Below are 23,226 nucleotides of genomic sequence, written 5' to 3'. Positions count from 1 at the left end.
CTTTTTCCCTCCTCTAAAACCTAGGTGCTCCGGTGCGTCTTATCCGAATCCCTCCCTCCGAGTTCGGGATCGCCCTCCCCCCGGCCCTGTCACCACTTCTCCCTACTCACGTCACGCGATCTTCCCTGGTGGTCTAGTGACGTCGGGGCAGGAAAGAGCATTCTCGGCGGCCATTTTGTATCTCGCCGAGACCGTCAGGCTGCATACAGGAGGATGGAGAGCAGCGCGCTGGGCAGGAAAGAGGGGGCTCTTTCCTGCCCCGACGTCACTAGACCACCAGGGAAGATCGCGTGACGTGAGTAGGGAGAAGTGGTGACAGGGCCGGGGGGAGGGCGATCCTGAACTCGGAGGGCGGGCGGCCAGCCAGCCAGCCAGCCAAATCTACCTTCGGACTATAAGACGCACCCCCCATTTTCCTCCCAAATTTTGGGGGAAAAAAGTGCGTCTTATAGTCCGAAAAATACGGTACATTCTACAACATAAAAATTTGTCTGTTGCTTGGCTCTTTTCTGTACTCCTAGGCATTATTTCTTTTATATGTTAAATCTCTTTTGTTGTAGAAAGTACCACTGAGTTGTAATGGATGGGAATCCGCCAACGTGCGTTAGGGCATGTTTAGCAGATCATTCCTGTGTCTCAGTGCCTCCCTTACTAACAGTCTATATTCCCTCCTCTCTCTTTCTGTACTCCTGACCTCCTCCATCAGATTCATTGAATCCTTGCTCCTCTCGTGAATTCCCTCCTGCCTTCTTTTTCCCTTCTCCCTCATTCCCTAGACCAGGGGACTGTAGAATATCACTCTTGGAAACAAAGCAAATGCCTTTACTAACCGCACCCCCCCCCCCCCCCCCCCCTCCGGCAAGGCTTTAGCAAGTTCAGAAGGTCAACAGTTCAGTCATGCTAACTTAATTCCATTAAAGCCATAAATCGGTCATATGGATTCATTAAATTTACATATTCATATTCTGTATTTTTCAAATAAAGGACAAAGATTTTACGATGGCTAAAAGCATCTGAACAATAATAATGCCCAAGAGTAACAGCAGATTCAATTGTATGTCCAATTTTTCCTATTCAACCAGTGCAAAAGGATATGAGACGGCATGTGGTATGTGATAAAGATAGAAAGAGGTGGGCTTGCTGGCTTCCTTCAGGAGCCTCCCTGGTTCCCAGAGGAACTGAACACGGAGACTGTAGTTTTATGCTTTTTAATTGATAAACTGTTTGCTCTACAAGAGCCTGTACTAGCCGTCCATCCCTAACGTGAAATCTTGAATTTGTGTGTTTTTGGGGGGGGGGGGGGGGGGGGGGGGAAGAGTCCTTATCATTTTCAATAATGAAAACTACAGCTGGATGGCTGCAGAGGATGAGAGCCTGACACTTGGAATACAGATGTAAATGCCTTCAAGCTATGTGTACATTGTAACAGTAGCATTTAGGGGCTCTTTTAATGAAGGGTGTTAAGCCCTTAACAAGCGGGTTAGTACGCACAAACAGGGTACTTCAGAAATGTGTTAAAGCGTTTTGCAGTATTTCTTTTTTAAATATGTTTGGGAGGGGGCGTGGCATGGCTATGGAAGTGTTAGCCAGCTAGCGCATTACAAGTAACACACACTAACTGGTTAACACAGAATTAATGTGGGAGCACTTAATGCCTCCTAAATAGGAGGTGGTAAGGGCTCCTGCATTAACTCCTAGCAAATACCGTGCGCTAATGACATTAGCACGCAACCTGAATAAAATGAAATTGAAAATGCCTTAAAAAGTGCTATGTTGGCTTTGGAGTTAACATGTGAGAAAATCCCACGTTAAGCCGCATGAACTCCAAATCTTAATGCATTTTGGTAAAAGGGCCCTTAGTTCGCATGTTTCATTATATTAACATTTGTTACTTAATACTTATTCTATAGCGTCCCTGAGATCAATCCAGAGACTTGTGGGTTATGTCTGTCTACCAGCAGATGGAGATAGAGAGAATGTCAGAGCTCAGCCATATAGGAACCTGGCAGGAGCCTCGCTTCCAGTATTCTATCTAGCAGGTGGACAGACTTTCCCTGGCAGCTCTGGATTGATGTGGGCTCCTGCCTTCATTGGGGTGCAGTTGAGCGGTAGGGTCAAATGGGCCGGTGTCAGCTAGGGAGTACACTGGACTGGGGAACCACAGTCCTCAAGGGCCACACTCAGTTGGGTTTTCAAGATTTCCACAGTGTATACGCATTGGATTGTTTTGCATCTACTGCTTCCATTGTGGAAATCTTGAAAACCTGACTGCATTGTGGCCTTCGAGGACCGTGGTTGCCCACCCTGTTTCTTGAGGTATGGATTTTCAAGGGCAAGAGACCAGATCATCAGCTGCAACCCTTGTAGAAGCTATTTTCAGAATGTAAACATTTCACGGTGAATGTACTGCAAGCACAAAATCCAACATGGAAGTATTCCTCTATTTTCTATGGAGGAATTAAGTGAGTCTAAGCTTATAGGCTGAAACACAGTAGGCACCTATAAAACCTGTATTACCAAAAGGTTGGCTTAATAGTGAAAAACCCGGGACTCAGCAACTTAAACTTGATGGAGCCATTGATCAAAAAACTGTACCTATTTTCAAAAAACAGCCCAATTTATCTGGTTGGCAGTATAGCATTTTAGTAGCCATATTGTTCTATAGAAAACTGATGTCCTTGTAGGGTGTCATATCTACTATAATAAAACGCACCCTCAACGTTCTGAGGACACTGACGTCACTGCAGGCACTCAGACACCGGTTCGTAAGTTCATGGTGGTGAAGCCAGAACACTCACCATGTCTCCACGTCCCACCCTCGCATCACACGCATCCCTACTCCTCCCCTTCCAACGAATCGCAGCCACCGAGGACGTGCCTATCACCCCGCCCCTTTCGCGCCATCGCCCCGCCCGATAACGCTAGCACCCCGGTCGCCCTCTCTTCCCCATCACCTCTCCTCCCCTTGCGCTACTATCCCTGGTGGTCTAGAGGTACCTGTTCTCTTGGGGCAGGAAAGAAAGAGCCCCCGCTTTCCTCCCCGGAGCGCTGCTGCTAGCTGCCCTGCTGCATCCTCTGTGAGTCAGGCTCTCCGCTTTTCAAAATGGCCGCCAAGAGTTGAAGCAGCCTCGCAAGACTTCAACTCTCGGCGGCCATTTTGAAACACCGAGAGCCAGACTCGCAGAGGATGCAGCAGGGCAGCTACCAGCAGCGCTACGGGCAGGAAAGAGGGGGCTCTTTCTTTCCTGCCCCGAGCGAACATGTACCTGTACACCACCAGGGATACTAGCGTAAGGGGAGGGGAAGGGAGTCCCGTGCCCAGTAGCGCCCGTTTCATGACAGGCAGAAACGGGCCTTTTTTACTAGTAAGAGGATAATTTTCAGAGCCATGTCTGTAGGTAAAACATTGCTTTACTCATGTGAATGGGCTTTTATTAAACTGTCCACTATATTGCAGGCAAATATATTTGCATAGTGCCAGTGTGCATGTATTGTCATGCAGTGTAAGAGTTATAGGCATCCCTCTGGGGAAGGTTTGGAATTATGCACAAATTTTTCAGTTGGGAAAATTGTGCACACACTTATCAGAGTCTGGTCTCAAGACCAACTCAGTAAGAGTTCACCTTAGTGCAATTAGTGCTTATCATCAACGTGTAGAGGGTAAGCCTATCTCTGGGCAGCCTTTAGTTCGCTTTATGAGAGGTTTGCTTTTGTCAAAGCCCCTAAACCTCCACCAGTGTCATGGGATCTCAACGTCATTCTCACCCAGCTGATGAAAGCTCCTTTTGAGCCACTGAATTCCAGCCATCTGAGGTATTTGACCTGGAAGGTCATTTTCTTGGTGGCTGTTACTTCAGCTCATAGAGTCAGTGAGCTCCAAGCCCTGGTAGTGCATGCACCTTATATCAAGTTTCATCATAACAGAGTAGTCCTCCGCACTCACCCTAAGTTTTTGCCGAAGGTGGTGTCTAAGTTCCATCTGAATCAGTCAGTTGTCTTGCCAACATTTTTTCCCCGTCCACATACCCGCCCTGGTGAGAACAAGTTGCACACCTTGGACTGTAAGAGAGCATTGACCTTTTACGTGGAGCGGACAAAGCATTACAGACAGTCCGCCCAATTGTTTGTTTCTTTTGATCCCAACAGGAAGGGAGTCGCCATCGGAAAACGCACAATCTCCAGTTGGCTAACAGATTGTATTTCCTTCACTTATGCCCAAGCTGGGTTGACTCTAGAGGGCCATGTCACGGCTCACAATGTCAGAGCTATGGCTGCGTCAGTGGCTCACTTAAAGTCAGCTTCTATTGAAGAGATTTGCAAGGCTGCAACGTGGTCATCAGTCCACACATTCACATCTCACTACTGCCTTCAGCAGGATACCCAATGCAACAGTCGGGTTGGGCAGTCCGTGCTGCATAATCTTTTCGGGGTTTAGAATCCAACTCCACCCTCCTGGGCCCATTTTTGTTCTGTTCCAGGCTGCACTCTCACTTGTGTTTCTTTTCAGGTCAATCTCTGTTATGTCCTTGCCGTTGCGAGGCCCAATTGACCAGTGTTCATTGTTTTGAGTGAGCCTGGGTGCTAGGGATACCCCAATCGTGAGAACAAGCAGCCTGCTTGCCCTCGGAGAAAGAGAAGATACATACCTGTAGCAGGTATTCTCCGAGGACAGCAGGCTGATTGTTCTCACAAACCCACCCTCCTCCCCTTTGGAGTGGTTCCAGTTTTCTGTTTTGCTTTTTATTAAACTGAGGAGGGCACGCTCGCGTCGCGGGCGGGAAGCCGTTCATGCATGCATGCTATGTCCTGCCCGCACGACAGAGTGTTCTGGAGAGTTTTTTTTTTTTTGCTATGCAAATTTTGCCGGTCTCCTGGGCCATCGCGGACGACGACCCAGTCGTGAGAACAATCAGCCTGCTGCCCTCGGAGAATACCTGCTACAGGTATGTATCTTCACTTTATGTACAACGACATCCAGATTTTTTCTTGAGCGCTGACCCCCAAGGTGGACCCTAGCATCAGGTAACTATGATTTGGATTATTCTTTCCAATGTGCATCACCTTGCATTTGTCCACATTAAATGTCATCTGCCATTTGGACGCCAAGTCTTCCAGTTTCCTAAGGTCTTCCTGCAATATTTCACAGTCCGCACGTGTTTTAACAACCTTGAATAGTTTTGTATCATCTGCAGATTTGATCACCTCACTCATCGTTCCGATTTCTATATCATTTATAAATATGTTAAATAGTACTGTTCCCATTACAGATCCCTGCGGTACTCCACTGTTCACCCTCCTCCATTGAGAGAAATGACCATTTAACACTACCCTTCATTTTTGGTCCAATAACCAGTTCCTAATTCACATCAGAATCTTGCCTCCTATCCCATGACTCTTTAATTTTCTCAGGAGTCTCTCATGAAGAACTTTATCAAAAGCTTTCTGAAAATGTAGATACACTACATCAACCGGCTCACCTTTATCCACATGTTTATTCACGCCTTCAAAGAAATGAAGCAAATTGGTGAGGCAAGACTTCCCTCGGCTGAACCCATGCTGATTCTGTCCCATTAAACCATGTTTGTCTACGTGTTCTGTAATTTTATTCTTTACAATAGTTTCTATTATTTTGCCCGGCACCAACGTCAGGCTTACCGTTCTATAATGTCCTGGAGATATGATGGAGGTCTATAAAATAACGAGTGGAGTGGAACGGGTAAGACGTGAATTGCTTGTTTACTGTTTCCAAAAATACTAGGACTAGGGGGCACGCAATGAAGCTAGAAAGTAGTAACTTTAAAACTAATCAGAGAAAATATTTCTTCATTCAGTGTGTAATTAAACTCTGGAATTTGTTGCCAGAAAATGTAGTGAAAGCAGTTAGCGGGGTTTAAAAAAGGTTTGGATAGCTTCCTAAAAGAAAAATCCATAAGCCATTATTAAGATGGACTTGGGGAAAATCCACTGCTCATTTCTAGGATAAGCAGCATAAAATGTATTGTACTGTTTTGGGATCTTGGTAGATACTTGTAACTTGGATTGGCCACTGTTGGAAACAGGATGCAGGCCTTGATGAACCTTCGGTCTGCCCCAGTATGGAAATACTTAGGTACTTATGAAATGCTTGTTAACTCCAGTAATTAATTGTTAGCACTTAATTGACTAGTTTATGAACAGATATGGGGTCCACACCTAAATTTTGGTGACCTATATAGAATCTGGAAGTTATTGTGCAAATTTTGAGCTTCCAACCGGGTCTAGAAATGGATTAGAATTTAAACAGATATTAGGGATACACTTTTGTTAACATTAGACCGTTTTTAACTTGAAACAATGAGAAAAACAAAACATTTTTTTGCCATGTCATCCATACAGGTCACTATGGATGACCTCCCCTCCCCAAATTAAAAAAAAAATATGAAACGAGAATTAAAAAGCAAAATCCTATAACTGACATGGGAAACTAGAAACACAAATTTTTGGCCTGCACAGCTCTAATAAATATTTGTCTGTGTGTTTTATATAATATAAAAGAAATAGAGCAAGTGCCCAACCAGCTCTGTATAAATGAGACACAGCTCTCACAGGCGTGTATAGTGTTATGAGATGCTGCCTTTCATGTGTGGGAACCATTTCGGCCTTGTTGACTTTCACGGGAGCCTTGATGTGGTGCTTCTGTTAATGAACATCTGCTGTCTGAACGGATGCCCTCAGCTGTGATTACTAGGTTTATTCTGTCTTACTTTAGAAACCATAACCTGGTTGGCATCCTCCTTTCCTGCACCCTTAAATTCTGACCAGTCGTCATGTTGTACAACTGAACATTTTGGTCAACAGTATTCAATGTAGGGCATTCCTGCTGTATCTAAATGTTATGTCTGTTGCTAAGCAACCAAATTCAGAGTGTGGAATATCGGGGTGCAGCAGTTTACATTTTGTGATGCAACGAATGGCAAGTTGACAACAAAGCAGATGGTAACTGCTGTTTGTGTTTGGTTTTTTTTCCTTTTTGGCAATATCCACATCTCTTTACCTTTTGTATTCCGTTTCGAACCCCAAAGGTTCTGTTTTTAGTTGCCTTGATTAACAGGAGAGCTGCAGAGCAGTAAACCATTATCCAGTTTTCATGCTAGCTCGACTTTCGAGAAAGAGTATTAAAAAATAAAATCTAAAGGCTGGTCCACAATAACTGTATAACAATAATTTCATGTCATAGTGTCTAAGTAGGAATAGTGGGAAGCTTAAGGAGCCCCCCCCCCCCCATTTGAAGTGTCCTGTTGGAAAATCCATCACATTGATGACCCTCTTATAGGTTGTTACTGTGCAGCTTCTGCATATCAAGAATTTATAAAAGCTATGTTGGCAAGCCTTCTGTCATATACATCAGTATCCTGTTTAAAGGTGGTGCTGGTAGGAAAAGGGATGCAAATGTGAGGCTGGTAACTGTATGGTCAGCAGGATCCATGCAGTTTTTTGGTACCACATGACACCCAGTTTCAAAATCAGTTGGCAGCTGATATTTTAGAAAAGCAATTTATACAGCCTTTGTTTTCTGTTGGAACATACGTCAGTTATTTACATGAAGTTAAGTGAAGGTCAGACTTCCCGAGAATGGCAAGGCCAAATCAAACTCGGGTATATAGTATCACATACCATGTAGAATGAGTTTATGTTGTTGGGCAGGCTGGGTGGACCGTACAGGTCTTTATATGCCGTCATTTACTATGTTACTGTGTAAGTTGCTGTTTTAACAAGCCACTTCCACTGAGCAAAGATATTTTTTTTTCTGTTGCTCTTTTTACCCACAGTTAGGGCCGGGATTAGGGGTGGCAACTGGGGCACTTGTCTTGGGCCTCTTTGCCACAGGAGCCTTAGCCTGACTCATGGGCCGATGCAATGCACAAATGGGATGGTATTCAGATGAGATGCATAGATCCCCCCTTCGAGCATCAGTTGCTGTTTGCGACTCGAAGCTGGACAGGAGCAACACCACCTGCCTCTGACCCCACCACTTTCAAAATGACAACTCTCAGCCCTTGCCCAGTGCATTCTGGGATGCACTGGGCGGGGCTAAACACCATATAAGGGGAGGGGGTCACTAGACCACCAGGGTCGTTTTGCTGGGGTGCAAAGGGTTGTGGTCTGCTGGACCACCAATGGATTGTTTCGGGGGAGTTCTGGGGGGGGGGGGGTCAGGTGGCATGGGGGTTCAGGGTCCACTGGACCACCAGGAAATTTTGTCAGAGTTGTGGGAAGGGTCTGGAGTCCATCAGGGAGTTGCTTGCAGGGGGTTGGCAGGCCGGGGAGAGGTAGGGAGCACAAGCAGGCAGCCTTTGCAACTGCCTGCTTGTGTTTCTCTCCTCTATGACAGCTCCAGAGCTGCCGCAAAATTTGCTCATTAAAGCTTGGCGCTCTGGAGCTCTTCATCTCCTAGAATGCTCATTAGAATACATTTGCTTGGGTTTCTCGTTGGCTGCTAAGGGCACAAGTTAGAGCCACGGAAAACCCCTTTGTTCATTACTGGCTAAATAACATTTGCTTTAGACTGGCTACAACCAGTCTAAAGTAAACATTCCCAGCACGGTAAGCTTTGTACATCTGCCCCTCAGTTTGAGGTCTTGCTGTTCACTATGAAGAAAGCATAGCCTGAAGCTGAGCTTTGGAGTCCCCTTCCCAGTATTTGCCCTGAGCCTCTGTATGTGTAACACCAGCCCTTCTCACAGTTGACCTTTAGTACCCTGCATGATTTTAGACAACCCCCCCCCCCCCCCCCCCCGTTTCTCTTGATACCATGGTATCTACCATAGAGTCTGCCTCTTATTGCTAAATCGCTGGGAAAAGTGCATTAGCCTGCCTACTCCTGGATTCTATACAGGTTGCACAAAGCTGAACGTGGATCCAAGATCTGAACACAAACTAAGTAGTTGAGTCATTAACAATCAAGAATTGATGTATTTGGCAACAATTTGAAGTTACGTGCGTCCTGCCCTAGGCACTGTTCTATAAAATGTGTGCTTAAATTTCAAGGCGTGCAACTCAAAAGGGATGTGGTCATGGGAGGGGTATGAGCCAATCAGGGGGCATTCCCAGAAGTTAGGTATAATGCTATAGAATACTGTCATTTGTGTCCCCAAGTGCCAAAAAGTAGGTGCCAGATTTTACACCAAGTTTTGACAGGTGTAAATGCAGGTGCCTGAAGTTAGGCACAAAGGGGGGGATTTTATTTATGGCACCTTTAAAAAAAAATGTGCACGGAAAACACGTTTGCCTAAGCGTATTTTATAAGCAGCACCTAGATTTAGTTGCAGTACATAGAATACGCTTAGTTGATATCCCAGTGTCTAAAACTGTGTCCATTTATACCAGCAAAAACATTGCGTAAATCCTGATGCTTAGATTTAGGTGCAGACAGCCATATTCAGAACGCCCATGATATGCCCATTTTCCAGCCCATAATCACATCCCTTTTTGCCTGCGCACATTAAAAATGAGGTGAAGTGCATTACAGAATACGCTTAGTTATTATTATTATTATTATTTACATTTGTACCCCGTGCTTTCCCACACAATGCAGGCTCAATGCGGCTTACATAGTAATTTGAAATACAAAGTTAATAGAATTTTAATAAAACAGTAGTAAAACAATGTAAAGTTGGGCTTAGTAGTGTATGATAAGTTGAGCTAGATAATATATGACTAGGATAAAAGAGGGTAGACAGGATAGGATAGTGTAATTTGGGAGAAAAGGTAAGGAGGGATAAAATTAAGGAGAGATGGAAAGAGAAGGATGGGATGTTGGTATTTAAGTCAGAACAGAATTGGGGGTGGAAGTTGGCGAGATTAGGTTGGGGCATATTTATTATTATTATTACATTTGTACCACGCGAGTGAGTTGTGCTCCACTGACCCCACTCACCAGAATGGCCAATCTCGTGATCTTATCTTCTTCTCCAACTGCTCACTCTCCAGTTTCTGCGCCTCAGCTCTTCCCCTCTCTGACCATCATCAGATAACTTTCACACTTAAACACCCTGTTTCCTAGTCCTGTCCAATCTCAACCAATACATTTAGGAATCTTCAGGCTATTGACCCTTCTACTCTGTCCCTCCAGTATTTCAGATCTGTGCTCAACCACTATGTTATCCAAGTCTGTCAATGAGGCTGTCTCTTCCTATAATACTACTCTCTCCTCTGCTCTGGATACTCTCACTCATCCCATTCCCCATTCTGGCTGACCTCTAGAATCCGCTACTTATATTCCTGTGCCTGCTCTGCTGAACGCCTTTGGCTGAAATCCCGTGCCCATGCTAACTTCGTACATTTCAAATTCTTGCTGACGTCCTTCCAGTCTGCTCTTTCACTTGCCAAACAGGACTGCTCTATCCAGTTGACAAACTCTTTTGGCTCATACCCTTGATGTCTCGTTGCCACACTGAACTCTCTCCTCAAGGTTCCTTTACCTCCAACTCCCCCTTCACTTTCTCCCCAGACTTTGGCTGAGTACTTTCATGATAAGGTTCACATGATTAAACTTGAATTCTCAACTAAGTTGCACCCACCTCTCCCTTAGTCCATTCTCTCAACCCTTCTTCAACCCCTGCCTCCTTTTCTTCCTTTTCTGAAATCACTGAAGAGGAAACTGCACATTTTCTTTCCTCCTCGAAACTAACTACCTGTTCCTCTGATCCTATTCCCACCCATCTGCTTAGCGCTACCTCTCCTGTTGTCATCCCTTTTATCTGTCATATCTTCAATCTTTCACTTTCCACTGCGACTGTTGATGCCTTCAAACATGCAGTAGTCACACCACTCCTCAAAAACCTTTCATTGGATCCTATCTGTCCTTCCAATTATTGCCCCATCTCCCTCCTCCCTTTCCTATCCAAGATACTTGAATGTTTTGTTCACGGCCATTGTCTTGACTTTCTGTCATCTAGGCTATTCTTGATCTACTTCAATCTAGCTTTTGCGCCCTTCATTCAACTGAAACAGCGCGTGCTAAAGTCTCCAGATCCAAAGGTCTCTATTCTATCCTCATCCTTCTCGATCTGTCCACTGCGTTTGACACTGTTGATCACAACCTACTCCTCGATACGCTATCCTCACTTGGATTTCAGGGCACCGTTCTTTCCTGGTATTCTTCTTATCTTTCCCATCGTACGTTTAGTGTATACGCTGGTGGATCCTCCTCCTCTTCTATCCCACTATCAGTTGATGTACCTCAGGGATCTGTCCTGGGACCTCTTCTCTGCACATATTCAACAACTGCTATAATCTGTCATTTCTTTCTCTATAATATCATCAAAATTTGGCCTTTCCTTTCTGCGCACACTACCAGAACCCTTATCCACACTCTTATGACCTCTCACTTAGACTATTGCAACTTGCAACTCACAGGTCTCCCACTAAGTCATATCTCTCCCCTTCAATCTGTTCAAAAGTCTGCTGCACGAATTGTATTCCGCCAGTGTCGCTATGCACATATTAGTCCTCTCCTCAAGTCACTTCATTTGCGCCCTATCCATTTCTTCATACAGTTCAAACTCCTCTTATTGACTTACAAGTGCATTCACTCTGCAGCTCCTCAATACCTCTCCACTCTTCTCTCTCCTCCCAGGGAACTCCGTTCACTAGGTAAATCTCTTTAATCTTCACCCTTCTTCGCCACTGCTAACTCCAGACTCCATTCCTTTTGTCTTGCTGCACTATATGCCTGGAATAGACTTCCTGATCCAGTATGTCAAGCTTCATCTCCGGCCATCTTCAAGTCTAGGCTAAAAGCCCACCTTTCTGATTATACTTTTAACTCCGAACCCTTACTCACTTGTTAAGTAACCATGTTTTATCATTCCCAACGTAGTAATTCCCTTATCGCTTATTTGTCCTGTTTGTCTGACCTAACTGTAAGCTCTGTCAAGCAGGGTGTTATCAATGCTAATTAATTTATATGCGTTACTATAAAATCCACCTGGATTTTGGCGGTGATCTCCAGGCGCGCTGTATAGAATCCGAGGGAAAATCCGCGCTGAGTTAATATTCTATAAAGGGAGCTCAGCATGGAGCACCCTTTGTAGAATACTAGTTTAGCATAGATCTTTCTGGCATGTAACTGTAGGCACCATTTACTGAATCTGGCTCCTACTGCTGCCTCCTGTTGTGCTTTCTGCCCACCCTTGCATGTCACTGCCTTGTCTTTGGGCCAGTGTTTTACTGCCATTACTGACATCAACCCACTTTTGTCCCCTTTCTGCTCGCTGCCACTTTGCAGTCTAGAACCACACAGCTTTGCTGTGTGAATCATCTGTCACAGTGAACAAGACCTCAAACGTACTATGAACACTGTGCTTCGCACAGCAAATAACAGAGATGCACAGGGAGGAGAAGGAGAATAGAAAAGGGGAGGGAAGATACAAAATGGGAAGAAAGGTGGAGAAAGAGATTTATTGAGAGGGGATAGTAAGGAAGAATGGATGGGGGGGGAGAGAGAGGGGAGGGGGATAATGTGGCTATGAAGGAGAAACTATGGAAGGGAGGTGAGAAGGGTCAAATTTGGGAGGATGTAGGAATCTGAAAAGGAGAAAAAATAACTGAAATGATGAAAGGAGACATGGAATAGTGCTTCCTGTACTTTTCTTTCTTTTTTTTTTTTTTTTACTTGGAAGTATATTGATTTTTTTCATGAAGTCATATTATACAATGTAGATCCATAGACAGTTTTAAGTTTTGATGACATACCTGGGTTACTCTATATATTGAAAATGCACATGATTCTCCCCTGATTTCCTGACATAAACAACTCAGTACAAACGGTTCATATTAAACGTAAATTGCGCGTGTAGTCCGGCACCAAGCCAGTGCATAATGTGGTGCATGTTGACATACCCCTGCCCTGGCTGCTGTCTTACCATTTTTTCTTTTCCTTCCCAATGCTAGGCTGAAGGAATGCCCATCAATACACAGGCCCCTTCATCCCACTGCAAAAAAAGACATTCATGGAACTCCTCTTTGTCCTTGCCTTCCATATTTTATTTGTGGGTCCACTACTTTCCTTTATTGGTGCCGATCATGATGGGTGAGTGTTTTGTGGCATTGGGAAATGGATGCTTCCCATACTTATATCAGTACATAAGTATTGCCATACAGGGACAGACCAAAGGTCCATCATTGCCAGCATCCTGCTTCCAACAGTGGCCAATCCAGGTCACAAATACCTGGCAAGAGCCCAAAAAATATAATAAATTTTTTGCTGCTTATCCCAGAAATATGCAGTGGATTTTAATAATGGTCTATGGACTTTTCCTTCAGGAAGTCATCCAAACCTTTTTTTTTTTAAACCCCACTAACCTTACTGCCTTTACCGCATTCTCTAGCAATGAAATCCAGAGTTTAATTACATGTTGTGTGAAGAAATCTTTTCTCCGTTTTAAATGTACTACTTTATAGCTTCATCGCATGCCCTCTACTCCTAGTATTTTTGGAAAGAGTAAACAGATGCTTCACATTTACCTGTTCCACCCCAATCATTATTTTATAGACTTCTATCTTATCTCCCCTAAGCCGTCTTTTCTCAGTGCTGAAGAACCCTAGCCGCTTTAGCCTTCCTTCATAGGGAAGTCGTCCCATCCCCTTTATCATTTTCGTCGCCCTTCTCTGCACCTTTTCTAATTCCACTATATCTTTTTTGAGATGCGGTGACCAGAATGGGACTTAATATTGAAGGTGTGGTCACACCATGGAGCGATACAAAGGCATTATAACATCCTCATTTTTGTTTTCCATTCCTTTCCTAATACCTAACATTCTATTTGTTTTCTTAGCCACCACAGCACACTGAGCAGAAGGTTTCAATGTATCATCAACGATGACATCTAGATCCCTTTCTTGGTCGGTAAATACTAACGTGGAACCTTGCATTATATAGCTATAATTCGGGTTCTTCTTTCTCACATGCATCACTTTGCACTTGCTCACATTAAACGTCATCTGCCATTTAGACACCCAGTCTCGTAAGGACCTTTTGTAATTTTTCACTATCCTCTTGCGATTTAACAACTTTAAATAACTTAGTGTCGTAAGCAAATTTAATTACCTCACTAGTTACTCCCATCTCTAGATCATTTATAAATATGTTAAAATGCAGCGGTCTCAGCACAGACCCCTGGGGAACCACACTACCCTTCTCCAATGAGAATACTGACCATTTAACCCTGCTCTTCTATCTTTTAACCAGTTTTTAATCCACAATAGGACACTACCTCTGATTCCATGGCTCTCCAATTTCCTCTGGAGTCTTTCATGAGGTACTTTGTCAAACACCTTTTGAAAATCTAGATACACAATATCAACCTGTTCACCTTTATCCACATGTTTGTTCACCCCTTCAAACAAATGTAATACATTGGTGAGGCAAAGTTTCCCTTCACTAAATCCATGTTGGCTTTGACTCATTAATCCATGCTTTTGAATATACGTCAGGCTCACCAGTCTATAATTTCCCGGATCTCCTCTGGAACCATTATTAAAAATCGGAGTTACATTGGCCACCCTCCAGTCTTCAATCTTTTATTCAATTTTACCCTGTTTTAACAGTTAAATTCATATGACTCCATATGATGATGATGAAAGCAAAATAGCAGATCTTCAGTTCCTCCCCTATACACTCCTTTCTTCTTCCCACCACTTGCCCAAAGTATGGAGGCGGAGGCAGCAGTTGTCAGCACAGGGCACACTGACAAGACCCAGTGCTCTGCATGAGATTCCAAACTAACAGAAAGCCTACACAGCAGGAAGGGAAAAGGGGCTGTGACTATTTACTGACTTAAATTCCCTGTACTGCTTGGGAGATCCACCGGGAAGGAAAGCCAAACCTCTTTCAATTATTCCATCCACTGATGATGCAACCTCAAATGGCAGCCTGAGCCACAGCTTCGGAACAGCTGAAATGGAAACTGAAGAATATCCACAAAAATTGGAAATATTTTAACTAAAAATGGAAGCATTTTTTACAAAGCCTAAAATCGGTTTTGTGCATAGAGCTGTACAGAATAGCATATTTTACTATTCAGCTGAATATGAATAATGAAAAATATTATTCGACTGAATAAAAATAATGAGCATTGATTGAGCTTTTAACATAACAAATAATAAAAGAAGCAACGTGAAATCAGAGCTCAAGTGTTTATTTCAATACCATTTAGCACACTGGAGCCCTGGATTATTCCTATTTGAATTTAAGTTACTATTCGGCTGAATGTAAATAATGTATTAGGGGCGCTATTTGGGGCCAAATCAAATACAAATATTTGGTACAGCCCTAATATTAAGTTTTATAATTAGATTATAATTTTTTTTCTTTCAATATGTATTAATTGATTAGTTGTTAACTCGCAGGATGTGCCTGCTGCTTTTTGTTGTGATCCGCACTGAACTCTTTGGGGTAGTTGCGGAATTTAAGAATTAAAGTATTCAGTCTACAGCAGAATTGCCAGTGAGGTGTGTTTTTGTTTTTTTGTGTTTTTTTTAATGTGCCACAAAAATGTTTGCAAGTGTTTCAAAGAATGTAGACAGGATAAATGAGCCTTGTCTATAGGTCTCTGGCGGGCCTTGCTGTGTTTTCTTAGAGATTCCACTTTAGCATTTGAAGGAAACCTTTAGACATCAGCTCTTGGTCTCCACAGGTTTTGGTCCACAGTCGGTCGCTAAAGGTACCTGGCTTACCATTCCAAAGCATTCCTTTTGCTTTTCCATCCTCCCTTTTCGGCACCAGAAGAAAGAGGAAGAGAACGCTTAGTAACCAGTGTCAACTAAGTCTGGCCCTAACCCAGCAGAACCCATTAGCTGTTTGTCCGAGCATCCACAGAATGATGCCTTAGAGCAGGGGTCCTCAAATCCAGTCCTTTCATTCAAATGGATCTCATACATAGTCATTGTAAAAATCCTGAAAACTAGTCTGGGTTGTGGACCTTGAGGACCCTTGCCTTACAGACTTAACTTGCTCTATGGTACTAGAAAACGTACCTGTACGTGTTCTAGTACCATAGAGCAAGAGTTGTTGAAGAGGTGTATGTCTTTATGGAAAGTTTGGGCAAAAAAAAAGCAAAAGTCCTCCTGCAGTGTCACAGGCAGCATGGCAGAGAGCTACGACACAGAGAGTGGCTTTGAGGACGCAGAGAGCTCGGATGTGGCAAACTTGGTAATACGCTTCATTAATCGATTTGTGGATAAAGTGTGTACAGAAAGTGGGGTGACAAATGAGCACCTGAAGATGCTGCATACCATGATTCCAGGTACTTCTTGCCTGCTTTTATTTTTCCAAAACACATTGTCAACCATTCTGTTCATCAATGTAAATGCACACAATTATAAATACCCACCTTACAAATAGATCAAGATAGCAAATAGCTATAGAGACCCAAAATAATACACAGGAGGTTTGGAAGCCTTCCTTTTTATCAGTCTAAATCTAGCTCCAGATAGCAAAACAGCTGCAGAAAATAAAAATATAAACTATCTTTGAATGGAAGGGCATGCTTCAAAGCAATTCTAATAATCAGTGCCTGTGTTCCTCCCTGACCTTACACAATTGTTTCTTGGTCATCTTGTGAAATGTAAGATAACTGAGCAGGCCTCTTGTGGAATAAAGTTCCACAGTGCAGGTGCAAAACAGGAAAATGCATATTGTTTTGGGATCACAAATTTCATAACCGGGTTAGATGGTGTTTAAACGAAACTTGCGGGGAGGGTCTTAATGACCTTCATGGCTCATAATGACAGAGTAAAATTGACAAATATTTTGAATAACTCAGCAAAGACATGCAAAAGTGATGGAGGGCATCTTAAGCTGAATTCTGTTCTCAGCAGAAGCAAGGATAATACCCAAAGAGTGGTAGTTACATAGTCTGTGAAAACTTTTTTTTTTCTCTCCCCACCCCCTCTTTATCCACAAGTGTAATTTTATACCAGATCACCTAGGTTGGAAGGCTAAGCGGGCACCTATTTTAAGCTTATTTTATAAAATACCAACACAAAATAGGTCAAAATCATGACTAAAATGTGGCCACACACATTTGCATTAGCTCACCTGAAGTTAGCGTGTAGGTATGTATTTTATAATCTGTGCATGTACTTATCCTCCCATGAACATGCTTACATATATGGGTTAGGTACAAGTACCTGCCTATTTGCCATATCAAGTATTTGTATTTGAGGGGCATTTTACGCATATACTGGGCATACAGGTGTGAAAAATGCTCTATAAATTTCCCTTTCATACGTGCCAGAGCCGGTGGTGGGAGGCAGGGATAGTGCTGGGCAGACTTATACGGTCTGTGCCAGAGCTGGTGGTGGGAGGCGGGACTTGGTAGTTGGGAGGCGAGGATAGTGCTGGGCAGACTTATACAGTCTGTGCCAGAGCTGGTGGTGGGAGGCGGGGTTGGTGGTTGGGAGGCGGGGATAGTGCTGGGCAGACTTATACGGTCTGTGCCAGAGCTGGTGGTTGGGAGGCGGGGTTGGTGGTTGGGAGGCGGGGATAGTGCTGGGCAGACTTATACGGTCTGTGCCCTGAAGAGGACAGTACAAATAAAAAAGTAGCACATATGAATTTATCTTCTTGGGCAGACTGGATGGACCGTGCAGGTCTTTTTCTGCCGCCATCTACTATGTTACTATGTAACAATCACAGCACTGGAGAAACAAGGCACAAGAGGAGAGAACAGAGCGGAATCATATGGATTTTTAAAATATAATTGAAGATTATAATGAAATAAATACAATAAATAGCTGTATTGTGCTAAGTTCTGCATTCATTCCAGTACTGTACAATGGCAAAGTCTAGTTTTAAAAATTAAAAAAAAGAGTATTGTAGACACATGGGATATACTATGACACTCATTTTCAAAGCAGATGGACGTCTCAAAATGCCCCCAAAAAAGCCAGCTGCTCAAAACGTGTCCAAACTGTCTTACATTGTAGTCCATTAAAACCGCAAGGGGGCATGTTTTGGGCAGGACTAGGGAAGGCCCAAAATTAGGATATCCAGCAGCAAGTGGACACTGTCCCCCTCCCTCACCCCTGAAAGTGACACCAGAAAGGAAAACTAGGTTCCCTGACAACATGAGGTATTATGGGCTTTTTGAACACAGCGGCAAGCAGGTCTGAAGGGTAGCCTCGTGGTTGGTGCAGTGGACTGTGAACATGGGGACCTAGCTTCCAATTCTACTTCAGCTCTTTGTTTACCTTTAAATTGTGAGCTCTCCAGAACCAGAGCTAAAACCTACTGTACCTAAATATTAGACACCTGCAAGCCTAAGGGCTATTGAGGTGTACAGTAGGTATTTCCCTGTCTCTGGAGGGCTCTCTTTTTAAAATAAGAGCTGCATTAGAATATGAACCTGGGTGACCTGGATTAAAGTCCACTGCACTGACCACTAGGCTGCCCATTTGCTCTGGAGAGACATCTAAGTGGCCATTATATATTTTTTTTGTTTCATTTGTACCCCGCGCTTTCCCACTCATGGCAGGCTCAATGCGGCTTACATGGGACAATGGAGGGTTAAGTGACTTGCCCAGAGTCACAAGGAGCTGCCTGTGCCTGAAGTGGGAAGCAAACTCAGTTCCTCAGTTCCCCAGGACCAAAGTCCACCACCCTAACCACTAGGCCACTCCTCCACTGTTGCTACTATTTGAGATTCTACATGGAATGTTGCTATTCCACTAGCAACATTCCATGTAGAAGTCGGCCCTTGCAGATCACCAATGTGGCCGCACAGGCTTCTGCTTCTGTGAGTCTGACGTCCTGCACGTCACAGAAACAGAAGCCTGCGCAGCCTTCTACATGGAATGTTGCTAGTGGAATAACAACATTCCATGTAGAATCTCCAATAGTAGCAACATTCCATGTAGAATCTCCAATAGTATTTATTTTATTTTTGTTACATTTGTACCCTGCGCTTTCCCACTCATGGCAGGCTCAATGCGGCTTACATGGGGCAATGGAGGGTTAAGTGACTTGCCTAGAGTCACAAGGAGCTGCCTGTGCCTGAAGTGGGAATCGAACTCAGTTCCTCAGTTCCCCAGGACCAAAGTCCACCACCCTAACCACTAGGCCACTCCTCCACAAATGCTGGCAGACAGACATCCTTTTTTTTGTTTTTTTTTGCTTTCACAATTTGGATATGATATTTTGGAAAACGGCAGTTCCTTTTGGATGATCTCACATATTTTTGCCCCTGTTCAAAAGTGGCTGTGAGATAGATGGGGTTTTGAATGTTTTGTGTTGGACATTTTTTTCTTTTTTTGCTCTTAAAAGTCATTTCAAAGATGTCACTCCACATATTTTAAATGGTACATTCCACAGGTTCGCTTTTGAAGGCGATAAATATTTTTTAAAAATCTTTGATTAACATGAAGTTCTGCCTTCAACCAAAAATCTGCCTCCTTTCCTTTAAGGCAGTTCCCAAACTGTGGCTCAAGTCCCCAAGTATGGTCATGTCAGTGGATGTGGTCACTGAACTGGGCTGCTCCCTCTCCTTCTGCACCTTAACTGTGACTCATGCCCATCAAAGGCAGTCATTATAGGGCCTGTGAGTCAGTGCATGTTCACAGACTCCCGCTCCCTGTTAGACTGGCACTAATCTCACCATCTCCGGCACTACAATCCCCACTTCTGAAAACCTGAAAATCCTTGGAGTGACACTAGACAGCCACCTCTCCCTCGAAAATCACGCCACATCCACCACAAAGAAAATGTTCACAATGATGTGGATATTGAAACGCGTAAAACCATATCTACCCCAGAAAACATTCCAGAATTTAGTGCAATCCACGGTACTTACCCATGCTGATTACTGCAACAGTATTTTCTTAGGCTGCAAAGCCTATATCCTAAAAAAAACTTCAGACTGCCCAAAATACAGCAGCAAGACTCATCTTTGGCAGATCACGTTTTGAGAGAGCAACTCCTCTCCATGCAAGACTGCACTGGCTCCCAATCAAAGAACGTATCGATTTCAAAGCCTAGACTTTAATCTACAAGATAATACACGGAGAATCTCCGAACTATATGATAAATCTGGTCGACCTTTCAGCAAGAAACATGTCTGTATCCTCACAAAAGTACCTCAACCTGCACTACCCTAGCTGTAAAGGTCTCAAGTACAAAACTTATTATGGATCCAATTTCTCCTTCCTGGGCAGCCGTCTATGGAACGCTCTCCCTAGACCTATCCAAGCAACCCATGACCACCTACCATTCAGAAAAGCACTAAAAACCCATCTATTCAAACAAGCCTACCCAAAAGACTCAGATTAATCTCATGAACCCATCTACCTTACATATACTGAAGAGAAAACTACATTGACCCGGAATCTATCTCCCACCTTACCCTCCTCTCTCTTATCACCTGTCTCTACCTACCTACCCATTCTATTAGTACCCATCCATCCTTCTATTATGTTATACTTAATTTCCTACTTTACATAACAAAATTCTGTGTTACCTATTACTATGTAAGCCACATTGAGCCTGCTTTTAGTGGGGAAAGTGCGGGATACAAATATAATAAATAGGGTTTGTGAGAAATCTGTGCTGACCGCTGCTGCCTTCATGCTTCAAATATGTGAAGGGAGGATGATATGAGGGAGGGAGGGGAAATGAGCAGAGGTCTGCTGTTGTTTGTATCATCATCTGGGGTCATATAGGATCTCAGCTGTGTTAAAATGGGATCATATAAAGGTTTGGGAAGTGCTACCTCAAAAAACTGTAGGTTTATTACAATCATTTTAGAACAAATTGTATTTGAAAAAGTAACAGCGTGGAGCCAGTTTTTTTGTGGGGGGGGGGGGGGGGCGAAGTGGAGATTTACATTATTTGAGCAAAAAAATAATGTTCTGTTTTAGAGTGTCTTTAGATGTTGTATGTGAGTTGCCCCAGCCAAGAGCACATGCATGTTCAGATAGAAACATAGAAGACATGGGTAAAAAAAAGACCAATTTGTGCCTGTCTGCTAAGCTATTACCAGCCCTATTCAATTTGTGGTCTGCTCCCTCTCTTGCTCTGCCACTAAAAGCCCCTTCAGATGTATTGAAGCTTGGAAAGATAGCCTCCATGTTCCTGTTTCCTCTTATCGTTGATGAATATAGAGGGTCACTTAATAAGAGTTGATGACAGAGAATCATAGCCTATTGAGCTGAGGCTGCATCTGATCTCCACAAAATCGATGAGGAAGGCAAAAATCTCTTAAAAGTGCAGCACCCTGCCAAGTGATGGGTAGATAGAAAAGAATAAATTCCTTTTATTCTCCCAAAGTTCATTCATTAGATATTGGGCTTACCAATGCAGCATTGTTTATCATGTTTAAAATTTTCTATCATACATACCATGGAGAATATTTTATGTGAAACTGGAACACCTTAAATGACAAGTTATAAAAACATAAAATGTAAAGGTGTATTATTTAAACTTTTATAAACACATCTGATGATTAGAGGCAAGACCGGGTTCACCAAACTAGCCTTAACACCAAGATAAACGATCAGTAGACCCTGATAGTCTTTGTTTCTCTGCTTTACTAATATGAAAAAATGAAGTTGGTGAAATAAAGCTGACATAGATCAGAAACCTACTAAAAGTCAGCTGAGATCCTGTATGACATTCTGAACTGGATTAGTCTATAATCTTTCTACCTTTTACACCAGAGTTATACAAAACCAGTCCTTGAGAACCACACATGGGTCTGTTTTTCACACTTTCCACAATGAATGTTCATGAAATATATTTATGTTTATTAGGTCACATTTTAGAGGAGAGGGGAGTTTATTTGACATTCTTTACACTAACCAGAGTCTGAACCAGCAGACACACAGGGAACACAACGATTGTCTTGTCTTGTACAGTTATTGTTCTGGACAGCTTTTCTGAGCTGTATCATGCTGACTTGTGAATGCTTTCCAATATTGTACAATGGCAGAGTGTAGTTTAAAAAAAAATAGGTACTGTAGACTTGCTAGGACGCAGCATGTATTCTTTAAACTATGTACCTCTGTAGCTTGTATTATCAAGCTGTCTTATGTTGACACTTTTTTTTTTAAACCATTCAGCAGAGTACAAATCTAATATCTATTCTAACCTTTGTTTCTTTTCAGTCTGCCATCAAGGGACTGACCATGGGAGGGTTGGAGGTGATCTCCATTACGGACAATACCCCAATCCCACACAATGGCTGCCGTCCCAGAAAAGCACGAAGGATGTAGATATTTGAAAAAGGTTCTTCCTCTATCTATCTGATTAAATCCTAACAAAGCACCAATGCTTAGGTTAAAGCAATATGTTATTCTATATAGAACTTGTAAACAATGCATCAGTCTTTTTTGTTTGACTAAATGGGGAAAGCTAAACAAAGGTTGGGGGGGAGGGGAAGAGTGTTTACCTCTGTAATGAGAATTTGTTTTGCTTACAGAACATATGAGAGAAAATTACCATATTGAAATCTTCAGGAGTATTTTTGTTCTGTGTTCTGTATGTTGTACCTTTCCTTTGGCATCCTTGTTGCTAAGAACAGAACCTCTTTCATTGACATTTGCAGGCAAAATGAAATACATCTTTGTAAATTGGTCTTCCATTGCACAGCTTCCCACTATTCCAGAACCTGTGGAATAGTTGTGTCCCTTAATCAGCAGCTGGAAATAGAGAACTGAAAACTGAGCGGAGACATAACTCTCTTGGCATCCTCAGCATTTTCTCTTCAGGAGGTGGATGGATACTTTTCAGCCTCTGGTACTGAGTGATTTGCTTGTGGCCCAGTTGGTCAACTAGTCCCCCAGTTGAGCTTTGCAGGTGGCTTGAATCTGCAGAATCATATCTGGAGGTCTTCAGATGCCTGTCTCTGGTGCCTCACAAATTTACTTCTTCCTTCCCTTCACATCTCCCATGTTTTCTATGGAGCTCTCCTTTTCCAGCACAACAGTCTTTAAAAAAAAAAAAAAAAGAGAGAAGGAAAGAGGTTTACTGGAGAGTGTGGGACAGAATATTAGTCCTGACTCTTTCTCATCTGTGGTAAGACTTGTAGAGACCATGAGATTCGGGGGGAGCAGCCGGCAGTGGTAAGTCCAACTAAAGTTTGACTCAGAACCGCTTGGAGGGCTGCAAATTTTACTTGGTGCAGGGGAAGGATCATGACTGTTGTGCTGCGCTTGTGCCAGTTGGGGTGAATGGTGACTCCTGCAGAGGCA

At 43.2% G+C, this 23,226-nt stretch overlaps 1 protein-coding gene across 1 annotated transcript in view; it reads left to right on the top strand.

Annotated features, from left to right (window-relative positions):
• Positions 1-22,871, top strand: part of MRPS11 (mitochondrial ribosomal protein S11) — a 60,081-nt gene extending 37,210 nt beyond the window's left edge. The window contains exon 6 of the mRNA XM_030189706.1: positions 22,141-22,871. Coding sequence (XP_030045566.1) covers positions 22,141-22,248 — 108 coding nt within the window. The 3' untranslated portion in view covers positions 22,249-22,871. The remainder of the gene's footprint in view (positions 1-22,140) is intronic.
• The last annotated feature ends 355 nt before the right edge of the window (positions 22,872-23,226 follow it).

Source organism: Microcaecilia unicolor, chromosome 1 (genome assembly GCF_901765095.1).
Source record: "Microcaecilia unicolor chromosome 1, aMicUni1.1, whole genome shotgun sequence".
NCBI lineage: Eukaryota > Metazoa > Chordata > Amphibia > Gymnophiona > Siphonopidae > Microcaecilia > Microcaecilia unicolor.
Note: the sequence above shows the minus strand (reverse complement) of the source record. Positions and strands in the feature narration are given on the sequence as shown.